The 12,431-nt window shown below is 35.5% G+C and overlaps 1 protein-coding gene across 5 annotated transcripts; it reads left to right on the forward strand.

The window, feature by feature from the left end:
* Positions 1-1,777: 1,777 nt before the first annotated feature.
* LOC144344191 (calcium-responsive transcription factor-like) lies at positions 1,778-12,024 on the forward strand. Of its 5 annotated transcripts, XM_085506082.1 has the most exons (11): positions 1,778-1,834; positions 3,190-3,251; positions 5,276-5,434; positions 6,065-6,209; positions 6,843-7,024; positions 7,955-8,144; positions 9,486-9,591; positions 9,840-9,983; positions 10,227-11,059; positions 11,547-11,724; positions 11,824-12,024. In XM_085506082.1, exons 3-9 carry the CDS (start codon positions 5,315-5,317, stop codon positions 10,243-10,245), a joined length of 906 nt encoding a protein of 301 aa, XP_085362208.1. In that variant the 5' UTR covers positions 1,778-1,834; positions 3,190-3,251; positions 5,276-5,314; the 3' UTR covers positions 10,246-11,059; positions 11,547-11,724; positions 11,824-12,024. The 5 variants fall into 5 exon arrangements, with proteins under 5 accessions (XP_085362208.1, XP_085362207.1, XP_085362209.1 ...); XM_085506081.1 differs by lacking the exon at positions 3,190-3,251; XM_085506083.1 differs by lacking the exon at positions 3,190-3,251 and having other exon boundaries at positions 5,276-5,428.
* The last annotated feature ends 407 nt before the right edge of the window (positions 12,025-12,431 follow it).

The raw sequence follows: 12,431 nt of genomic DNA on the forward strand, positions 1-12,431 counted from the left end.
AAGCAAATGTGATTTTATTAACTTCGTGTCGCTCGTACCTATATCACTGAATTTTATTTTGAGGCATTTTACTTTAAGACAAAGTTATATAATTTTCATATAGATATAAATACTTTTTTGATCTTGAGCGAAGTGGAAACAATAACAAAAGAAACTAAAAAGTTTTCTTAATTACATCAATGATTTATCATAATCTCACTGGACATGCGTTTGCATTAATTTTGTCGTTGAACATGTGTGTTTTATATTTTTATATGATGGAAATCGACGAGTATCTATAAATTAGGGTAGCAAACACCACGGGACAGAGGTGTTGTTAGGACGTAGCCGTAGGACTTATACACTGGCTGCTTCAATTTATTTTGAAGTACTCGGCACGGACGACGAAAATCATTCTCTAATTACAACCATCTGTTGACCACTCAAAAGCCTGCCTTGTGACTTCACTTTTGAGATTTGTGTCCAACTTGAATGGCACCATGGCTAATATCTCATTAATGCAAAAAGATCACCAGTAGCAAAGCGGTCGCTGATTGGCTACTCGCACTGTCGGAAGATACCGCCATTTTGAACATGTGAGTAAAAAATATGCTAATGTTAATTTCGACTAAACTGGTAGTTCAGAGGAGTGCGTTGTGAAGAAAAAAGTCGCAGCCTGGTAAAAGTCCAAGTCTCACATCATCTAAGAGTTTTACCTGGTCGAGGAATTTGTTTCGTTTATGGTGAATTTACGCTCACTTTAATTTGGTACACTTGAAACACATTCCGCGTTTCAAATAATATTATGAAATTACTGTGAGTTTTTATAATACAGATGGGAATTTAGTATTTATTTACAATTGTACTCGGATATGTACAAGCAACATATCACGTGTTGCGTCCTCTGTCGTGGCACATGTTGGCAAAATGTGCTGGATTGCGTTGTCAGAAAGTGAAGCGTCCTGTGGGGATCGAACCCACTTCTTCAGCGTGAAGGCAGAGGAACTATCCAGTGTTCTAAAGACGAAGTATCCAACCAACTTAGCCAGCACGTATAATAACAATATAAATGTCGTATATAAGTATTCTGTGTTGATGGTGCAACCAAGTTGCAATAAACGAGGTTTTGTGTATAGCGCCCTCATCGACTGACACAATCGATCCAATGCGGGCATTGGCTTAATTTTTTCCCGTCTTTGTTATTTTTAAATAGTCATAAATAAACAAAAGTAACAATAAATACATGTGGAAATTAAAAACAAAATAGATTATAGTCCTGCATCCGGGTGTTGTCAGAGGTACCTCTGGTGTTGTACAGTATGGACGTACATTGCCATGGTTGCCATGTTACTGAGCATGCGCCCAGGACAGAAGGGGATTTTTGTAACCAGTCGTTAGTGATCCCGTGTGCATGAGTTTTTCATAAGTTGTACATACATTATTGTATGTAACTGTCACGATCCCTCAGATATATCTTACACAGGTACATTCAGAAACAAAGATATTATAAATTATGTTGTCCTACTTGTACTATTGTGTGCGTGTATGAAGAAATAACATTTCGTTATGACAGGCATTTATGTCTGACAATAGTAAAAAAAAATGTTATTCTATTCTATTCTTAGAATATAAGAAAGAGAACATGTATGTACAATCACGATTACTAAAAACCGTGGTACAATCATTGACATTACGTCCCTAACGGTACAATGTAAGGAGTGTAACGTTGTCAACGGCAACCAAACTCTCGCGTTTTACGTGGCTTTATGTTCGAGATTTGCCCACTCCCTGATAAATCATTCGATCGGGTCGACTTCAATGGCGTCCAAGTCGAGGTTGCGTAGATCAAGACGAGGTTGGTGACTCGTTTTCAGCCTTTCTCTATTGCCTTTAAAATTTGCCGGGATGTTTACACGTGTGGTGATGGTTTAAAAACCCTCTTTGTTTTAGCCCATGGGTCCAATGATTAGAGATCTGTCAGACAGATTGGGGAGAGAAGGGAACGACGCAGACGAGCTGTATTGAAAACGAGAAAACAAAATGGCCGATTTTTAATGTGATATTTCTGTTCCGTTTTTGTGCGCTATATTTATAGTAGTAGTTGTTAAGGTCGTTTTTTTTTTATTGGGGGGGGGGGGTAAATTTGAATGCCGTCGCTAAACAAATATTAGTTCTGATAGTTTTCGCTTTATTGTTGATGTCGCTCTTTTATTATACGATGTTGACCTACATATGTATATTTCCACGTACACCATTAGACGAGGTGATATATACACGGTCATGTGCACTACTATACATCCAGTGCCGGCCTAAATGTAGTGAATGACCAATCGTGTTGCCTAGTGATACCCCCGCGTCTATAAGACTTGGAATTATCCCACTTTTTTCCATTTGCATTATGCTATTTCAACAAATTGTATCATTTATAAAGCTAGGGCCTATAATTTGATATAGAGAAGATGTCGGTCAAGATTTGTATTCGCAATTCATGATCTAATCTCGTGTTATATCCAAACTTGACGTTTACGTAGTTCCCCGTGTATTTATTAATGTTTTGCTGTATGGAGTGAATCATAATATACCTTTCCTTTAGAGAAAATTCATCCACATGGCAAAGTTATGTAAAACCAGAGGCATGCACACACCTTCAATTTGAAATTGTTAACTTGGATTGTTTTTATATTTAAAAAGTTAATAAAACTTAGTCACTTACAAATGTGATGTGGTGATGAGAATTGTCAATTTTATACAATAACTTATCAGGGGTGAACATCTTTATGTCAAATTAAGGAGGTTGCCTCAAATTGAAGATTATTTTTGTCATGTTTGTTATACATTCGTTACTGAGATCAAACCATCAGAATACCAAAAATGAAAATAAAAGATGATTCAAATATCATGAAAAATGTTTTTTTTTTCATTTCTCAAAATTGATCTGGAATCTAACAATGTGAAATCATTTCAAAAATTTACATATAGTTTAGTGAGTTTCCAGGGCGATAGTTTCCCATTATATATAATAGGGAGTTATCTCCCATAATGCATTGCATATATGTGCAGTAACATGCTCAGTAGTACAAAATTTGAATTTGGCTCAAACTGCATTAAAGGAAACATAATGCTAACAACATAATACTCCCAGATAAAAGAGCTCGGCAAATGTAAGAACATGCAATTTACAGTTTTTTTATATCACTTTTTATTCTTTAGATATTGAACTTTTCATCAATTTATGTAGTCCGCCATCTTGATTCTTCAGCAAAGGATTGTGGGTAAAGTATGACATCATAAAATCTGTTGTCAGAAATTGAGAAAATTTTCCCTTAAAATACTTTTATATCCATGTTCCGCATAAATCAATTGTAAATTAGGGAAAGAGCCAAAGACTCATGGGTAATGGACATTACTAAATTGTTCCTATACCAGTAAATGTTTTTAAATTGTATTTGCTCCAGAGTGAAAGGCATAAAGCTGGGGATGTTATTAATATTTTATAAATATACATTTTGTATAAAACCGAAATGACTGGTAGAATTCAAATTGACCAACCTAGAAATGATATGGCAACATCATCATGAGTTTAATTATTATTAATGAGCTAGTTCAACAACATCCAATCAGCAAGCCCTTCATTTGAATAAGTGGGCGGTTACAGTTGCTATGTCACTCAAAGGCTTGTATGCACATAATGGGTGTAGACAATGTGATGCTATTAAGCCAATCGTTAATAAAGGACAGTAATCGTCGTGCAGCGCATGTGCGACATTTGTGTTGATAAACATTTATTTTCCCATAATCCAATGCACTTTTCTAATTAAATCACAAGTTGGTAACCTCTCAGTATGTACTTGGTGTACAGTCAAAATTGCCATCTTTGTTTATATGAGACCCTTGCGCATGTGCGGCACGACGACCACCACCCTTTAAATATTTGAATGACCGGTATTTACGAATTATTATAAATACATTTATAAACTAAAGTACAGTTTTCTGCCCTTCACTGTATAACTGGTAGAAATACAGATGTACAATAAAAAGAAATATTACCTAGTAATAAACTAAATAATTGTATGCTGGATCAAGAAAATATGACTTATGTTGATGAGTGAATGACAGAAAGTTGTGTTTTAGTTTTTAAACATATTTATAAATAAGCAGCATGTTGACTGATACAGCTCAGCTGTATAGTTGAAAATATTCACTAAAATGAGAAAATTAAGGCAATTCTTCTTGTAGTGTCATAAAATAGCATTCTTTACCAAAAATGACAAAAATATTTGTTAAAATAGAGAATTGAACAAATACCAAATGAACAAATCTGACAGAGGTCCACTCAAGTTATCTAAATATAGTATATGTATATTGAAGCATTCAGGGTAACCGTTTGCAAAATGACGGCAACAATGACACTATTTACATGTACCAAAAATATTCATCAAAATTATAGATCTGAGAGAGGTTCACCTGAGATACATTTCAAAGCAAATAAACTTTTAAAAAATGTAAAGTTGACGATGACAGAAAATTATTAATATAACTTTATTTTAACTGGAATTAATTTTTGCTGAAAAGACTGTTTTGTTTATTTTCACTGATTTTTGATGAGATTATTGTAAAATATAGGAATGAAAGTGTATTCACTGGATTTTATTTTCACTGATTTTTGATGAGATTATTGTAAAATATAGGAATGAAAGTGTATTCACTGGATTTTATTTTCACTGATTCATTCTTCCAGCAAAAATAGGAACAATTCTGTATCACTATAATTATAAGTGGCATTCACGTTAGAGATCTCCGTATGTGCCGAGACTCTGGACTGTGTCAGCATGTGCTCAAACATGTGGGTGAACGGTCAAGACCGAGTCAGCACGTGCCGATTCTGGTTCCCATAGATGCTTGGGACCGAAACGTGTTATGTGCCAAGATTTGCTATCTGAACACTCAGCGTGAACTGAAATAACGCCCTTGGTGATGAATTTAAGAGAACATATACTGACTTGTACTAGTATGACTTGACGATAGAGGGAAGTGTAGCTATTTATGGTCAGATGTTGTAGTAATCAATAAAATGAATGCAAATGATCTGTTTTTTTCTTGCAATGCCACATCGATGTGTAAAATAATTGTTTTTCTAATTTCCTTTGCTGTTCATGTGCACGATGACTCATAATAAATACCATAACAACAAATGGATATAATTTAAATATAGCAATTTTTATTAATTAATCCCATAACATGAACGTAGCAATAGTTATTCTAACTATTCATTATCTTTTTTATTTTTATTTTTCAGTTTGTATACGTTGCATATGTTGACATTTAAACAGTTGCTATGGCAACTAATCCAGACCAAGTACAGGTTGTTCATCATCACGTGACCGGGGTCACGGAGGTCATCCCAGCTGTATCAGCTGACATAACCAACACATCGCAAACATACCAGGAGGTACTGGTAATCATAAACATAACAGTTCCTTAAGGCCTAATCCTAACCCTGCCCCTTCAGTATCCCCCCTCCCCTATTTACATGTTATATGCCTCTCTTTGAAACACATATAGTTACTGGAGGGGCATATACAATTACATTAGGGGAACCTGAGTGTTCAGATTAGAGGTGAAGGGTTCTTAAGGAACTATTTACCATATTTCTCAGTACTTTATTATATTTCCTTCCAATATGACAGATATCTGTTAACCGTTTTGAAATACCGGGGGGTCTGGTAAACAGTTGTGAAATACTAGAGGGCCTCTTAGAACTTTTTGTCATACTAAGCGACCTGGTAACAGTTTTGAAATACCTCTCAATTCTAGAGTTCATAGCCACAAGATTAGATAATTTTTATATTTTAGTAAACTTGAGATTGGGGTTTAGGTTTATCATATCTATAATCAAATTAGACATATCAAAACAATGCAGTATAAAATTGTTGGTTTACATGTGCTTCTATTAGAGATGTGCTTCTACATGGTATTAAGCAAACCATGTCTAATGTTTTGTTAAATATGTCCTAGTTAGAGCACGCTTGTTGAAAAAAGCTTCTGAGATTATTCTAGATTTTAAGTTATGCAAATTATTTCCCAGGTGCATCTATCTGGTGGCCAATCAGATCTGCAGGTTGTACAGTTAGAGAATGGTGATGTGGCCCAAGGTAAGATATACCAGGTGGTGGCCGTGACAGAGCAGGCTTCCCAGCACTCACATCAGGAAGGAACATCACAGCATCATGGTAAGAATTAACAATATAATGGAGTTTTTGGTGGTACAGCAATAACATAGGCTTCACCAGATTATGAGATCTATGTCATTTTTATCATGAAGATTGTTCAATTTATGACAACATATCATTTTTCGTCCTTGAAGTGATGTCAAAACAACGTGTGGGATTTCACAAGTATGAACACTAAGTGTTTGGATACGGGCTATACTATGAACACTAAGTGTTTGGATACGGGCTATACTATGAACACTAAGTGTTTGGATACGGGCTATACTATGAACACTAAGTGTTTGGATATGGGCTATACTATGAACACTAAGTGTTTGGATATGGGCTATACTATTTTTATGATGATCTATTTTGATAAAGTGAGTGTATGTCATGTTTCTCTCTGAACGATAGGCAACTACTAAGAAATTCAAATTTAGAATAAAATCATCAAGTTGAATTGAATTATGTGAGATCTTGCAGAGACCGGAAAATCTACTATTTACTATTAATCTTTAAACTGTGCATATGTACAAATATATCCATTTTTGTTTTTATTGTGTGGCATACATAAATACGTCGCTACTGTTAATTGTTCATAGTCTGATTGGAATCAGAGAGCTTATCTTTGTTTATGTTTTGTTGTATCTATAGTTCCTACCAGTACATGTAGTTTAGAGCAATTACAAGACGTAACACATTGTCACAACTCTGTGACAGCGTTGTTAGAAAGTACGGCTAGCAGTGTTGTTGTGCAACAAGTTCAGGAATCCACGCCACATAAAGAATTGCCACCAGGGTGTCCGGCATGGGCAGCTAGGCTCAAAGATGTTGAGGTAGGGTTATTCAGTGATAAAAGAAATCCAGTGATACATTATTCTCACTGGAATGTGATTCTGTACTGCCTGAGTGCATACTTTGCTGTATTCTCGTGATAACGTTATTATTATACATCGTAGATACGCTTTGTAATAATAATTTGAGGTAGAATTGTAGGTTCATGAATGCCCAGTGTTAAAATTGTTATGTTTTTGCTTTTTTTTATATTTAGACATTGTTGCCTACACACTATTATTACTGCAAACTGCTTTAATTTTACAAATTTTCATAAATTTCGCAAGTCAGTAAAAATCATGAATTTATATTGGAAGCAAAATTTGTCTATTTTCCTACAACTTTCACAAAATGTATTCAAAACATTCACTCAGAGTGTGGAGCTTCTTCAGCTGCTAAAATTATAGAACAAACTTATAGAAGATTATACAGACTAATAATTCATGTGTTAGGGCTGCCATTTTTCAAATGAATTAGACCAAATACACTACTAAAAATTTACAAAAAAAAATACACTTTGTTTTTACACTAAGTGTGTGTCTTATTTATTTGTGTTTACATGCACTTTCTTACATGCCTTAAGTTTCTACTACATCTCATGACTACTGTGAAATCTGTATTAGATGCTGTGACTTCTAATAAAATGTTATATTGCAACAGAGGGGATGCGGCTTCTATTAGAGCATCTACACATATGAGAAATAATGAATATTTTGTTCCTAATTGTACAAAAATAATGGATGCAGCTTCTAATACAGATTGTATGGTAGTAGGCTCTTGGTAGTCTACCATGCTTCCAAGAAGAGAATTTTGTTAATTTAAGACCTGAAATATGGTATATACCTATGAATACATATGTATGATGTGTAATTGAATGAACATGTAATCCAATATGTACTTATATTTGAAATTCAATACATAATTGTCTGTAGGCGATTGGTGATTCATACCGAGGCTTTGTGGAGAGCGAGGTAGAACTAGACTTACTGTTAACCTATCACAAACAACAGACAGGAACATTTTGGGGAACACGGCAATCACCGAGTCAGAATAAGCCATCTAAACGATTGATGTGGAAATCACAGTATGTCCCGTATGATGGGATACCATTTCTAAACGCAGGTAAACAATCGTTGTTTGTTCATATAAGTATTTATTATGTGTGTCAAGCTAAATCTGCGTGGTAATTCAAAGCCAAGTGATATTACAGCCTCAGTATCACTTACTATATCCGCAATTTGATTGGTCTGTAAATGCAACTTGAGCCTGATGATGTCATCTCCAAAGACACCATCGATCATTTATTGACTAGACAATATATCCATGTATCACTATTTTTTTTTTTTTTAATGTTTTTTGTGCCAGGCTTTTTTTTTTATATGTGCAAATTGCAGATTTTTGCCACATAAGTCATATTCATGTTTGGGATTAAATGATAGAGCTGTGCGGCCATCTCCTTATCAAATGGCAATTTATTTCACTATCGTGGCATCAACCAGGCTCGGTCGAACACAAGCACCTGCGGACCTCAACCATGGTTCCCCCTAAGTCGCATTCATTAGTAGATGAATCTCAGCCAGTGGAATTGGCCTTCCCATTGAGTCTGTGGCACACTCACTCAGGGAAGGGTTAGACCATTAGATGTTCAGGCTAAGGTAGGATTTGAACTTGGGTCTACTGATCATGAGTCTGATGCGACAACCACCATGCTACCAGTAACTGGTTAAATGCATCATTGTTTGAAATATAATAATTATTAATGTTTTTGTAATATATGGTGCCTTAAATGGGATACATCTAGATGCTTAGAACATGAAAGCTTTGAACAAAAAAAAATTGAGTCACAAGAGAAATAAATATGGTATCACTCATATGATATCCTCCATGTAAATAGGATTTGATTTATAGTTTACAATAATAATCATTTAAATCATTCTAATAAATAATCTAATGTTAATCTATGCATATGAAAATAGGCTGTATTTTACCTACATAGTGCATCATATCTATAAACTTTCTGTTCTGTACAACAAATGTATACAACCCTAAGTATAGGAGTAGGCCATCAGGATCATAACAAAGTGGAATGTAAAAATGTAAGCCATCCAAATAATGTTGCTGGTTGACGCAAACTATTTTTTATTTTTTTTTATTCAAGCAACAATAATTTACGATAACGATAACATTTGCCCATTATGAAGACCTTAGGTACGAATGCACCCTGCATTAATCAAAGCACACAAATCAAGTAAATTCAGAGAAAGAAAACCTTCATGTTTCGAACTGATAATCCTAAAATTTTTGGATGTAATGAAAAATACAACTTATTGCTACCCCAGAAATAAAAATAGAGAGTTACATTCGTCTGTTTTTGAAACGTACAATGATACAATTTTAACTACAGGTGTGAAACCCTCAGTGCCTAATACCTATCATATATGGTACTTTTGTTTTTATCTTTAGGAAGTAGAGCTATTGTAATGGAATGTCAGTATGGGCCTCGCAGAAAAGGATCCATTAATAAAAAAAGTGCAGAAGCCAAAGCATTCAAAGCTACATGTCCAGCACGGTGAGTTCAAAGGTCAAGTTGAATGATAGTTTTGTGTGATCTGATACATGCGTCTGTAGTTTATTAAGAAGTGTAACAATTGAGTATTAAGTAAAAATAACAATTTTAAGTTACAGACTCTATATTAAAATGCAGAAATATATGGACAGAACAGCTACCATAACACTAAAATAAAATCTTGAACTTATGGTGTGAAAAAAAGATTTGATTCATGATGTTCATCGCTGTTTGTTTTGTTTTTTTCACAGAATTTACATCAAGAAGGTACGTAAGTTTCCTGAGTTGGCTGTAGATACCAGTCCTACAGTAGATAGAAGGGCACTGCGTTTACAGCAAGACAGAGCGTTTGCAATACTGCGAGAAAAAGGAGATGATATCCAAGGTGTTGAAAGGTGAGCATCATTTTGTATCACCTTGCAATGTAGCTGTGTCTTTATTTTCTGTGATTGTTATGGTGGTATTAATTTATTTCTTATTTTTTATCTAAATATTTATGAATTTCACAATTCAAACTTAAACAAGATGTTTCTTTTGGCGATGGAATAACATTAAACATTATCAAATGACATCATTGCTTAATACCCTTAATAATAATTGACATTCCTCATATTTTGCTAAATGGGTTGAGTTGTCAGGCACTGCAGCAACATATGATGGTGTTACCGACTTGATGGTGAAGGAGCAGTTTATTGGTGCCTGTACAAGAGATCTTGCAGTTTATCTTAAAGAAAGAGCACCCAAAGATTTAGATGAGTTGGCAGTAATAGCAAAACAGTACCTAGTGGCACATGATCGACAGTTAACCACGAAGGACCAGGTGAGGCGTAATGATAAGACTGTCATTAGAAATACTGATGTGGGACAGGGTAGTAGTATCCGGTGTTATGTATGTCAGGGTGTTGGTCATCGACCAGCACAATGTCCATCCCGCGTTACTGATGTCAACCATGACAAGCTGCAGTGGTTAAAGAGGAGTCTAATATCAGTGCTAGCTGTGCTGTTCAAATTGACAGTGATGTGCCTAAAACGATTGAGAAGGACCATTTGTTGTTAGCATCGGGGAAGCAGTTAAAGGTTGTGAGTGGTACATGTATGGAACGGAGTGGCGTTGTGGAGGACAGGACTTTGCCTGTGGGTCAAGGGAAGGTTGGTGACACAGTTGTGACCATGTTGAGAGACACTGGGTGTAATGGCATTATAGTCAAGAAGAGCTTGGTACCAGATAACCAGTATACAAGAAAGATGGGTCATATATTGATGGTTGATCGTACTGTAAGAAGGGTTCCAGTCACCATGGTGAAAATTGATACGCCATATTTGAGAGGCACGGTTGAAGCATTATGTGTGCAGGACCCAATCTATGAGTTAATTGTTGGGAATGTGCCCGGAGCAAGATCACCAGATGACCCGGATCCAGTGTGGAATGCGGGTGGAGCAGTAACAACCAGAGCGCAAGCGAAGAAATCAGGTAAGGTGAAGCCGCTCAAAGTGTGTGATGTAAAGACTGGAGCACATGTAACAAAAGACAAATTAGTCGAGATGCAGCAAGCAGACACATCGTTGAAGAAGTATTATAGTAAGAGAGAACCAGGGAAGTCTTCCCGCCAGGGAAGTCTTTCTGTTACTGTTGCCATTTTGGTATTTGAACCATCACACCTGTACTATACCAATTACGGTAATATTACGTTGCGTGTGACAACCAGGCAAAGTTGTGCATAGCAGTGATGACTTTTTACATATATCGTCAAACAGGTTTAACTAAATTATGTACAGCTTCCCATATTTCTAATGCAGTAAACGTCATGATTTAATCACGACAATGTAAGTGTGCTACAACAGTATTAATACGCATATTTTATTTATTTTCCACAATTGTTTTACAATACATGTTTGCAATACTTTTCCACTTGTTTTATCAACAATTAAACATATTAAAAAATTCTCCCGAATGCTAGGATCTGGTAGGTACAGTTCGGATGGTTTGCAAGTTTCTTGGAAAGAGCCTAACTGATGAACAAATTGACAAGGTGGCCCAACAATGTACGTTTGATGCTATGAAGAAAAACAAGACACGTGACCACGCATGTGTTGCTTTGGGGATAGACCCTAAAGATACACCCTTTGTGAGGAAAGGTAATCACTTTTATTTATTTATTTATTGTGTTTGTGGTTTCGTCACAATGATTTGACTAATCCATTATTGTATTTTATTCCGTGTTTATCTCGTTATAGGTAAAGTTGGTGGGTGGAAAGGAAGTTTTACTGTAGCACAGAGTGAAGAGATGGATAAATGGTACCATCAAGCCATTGATGGGACGGGGTTGTCATTCGAATTTTGACTTAACACAGTATTGCGGTGATCTGTTTATTATGTCCATACATGGACTGAATTAACAAACTCTTCATAATACAAAAGTCTAATAATATCAATAAGTTTGTATCTTTGCTTTTTGTTCATTGTCTTGTGTATGATACTTACTTTTAACAGCTGCATTGGTTCACTGTTCTTCTACATATATACACTGTGTTTTCAGACAAACGTACGCAATGACAACACTGACAGGTTTTATCCTTGAACTTTGAACTAACCCCGTGTTCATATCACCAATATTTTCGTTTGCGGCTACTTGAGAAAACGGGTACGATAATTGTATGGCACAAACCGTCCAGGTATTAGCGCCACCACAGTTCTAAATTATATTGCAGTGTCAATCTCGATATAATGTTTTACTTTTTCACGTCATCTTTTACAGTAAACTCTCTGCAATGACAAGTCATATACAATGCGCATGCAGCTCCAGTATTAATTGCAACTTTGTGCAATCTCCATGACTACTGAC

This window comes from Saccoglossus kowalevskii, chromosome 12 (assembly GCF_978046115.1).
Source record: "Saccoglossus kowalevskii chromosome 12, keSacKowa6.1, whole genome shotgun sequence".
Lineage (NCBI taxonomy): Eukaryota > Metazoa > Hemichordata > Enteropneusta > Harrimaniidae > Saccoglossus > Saccoglossus kowalevskii.

What these genes read in the sequence shown, in the direction of transcription:
- LOC144344191 (XM_085506082.1), top strand. Translation starts at nt 5,315, where the DNA reads ATGGCAACTAATCCAGACCAAGTACAGGTTGTTCATCATCACGTGACC. An exon ending in CTAGGCTCAAAGATGTTGAG is followed by an intron (nt 7,025 to 7,954) that starts GTAGGGTTATTC and finishes AATTGTCTGTAG; the next exon opens with GCGATTGGTGATTCATACCG. An exon ending in AAAGCTACATGTCCAGCACG is followed by an intron (nt 9,592 to 9,839) that starts GTGAGTTCAAAG and finishes TTTTTTTCACAG; the next exon opens with AATTTACATCAAGAAGGTAC.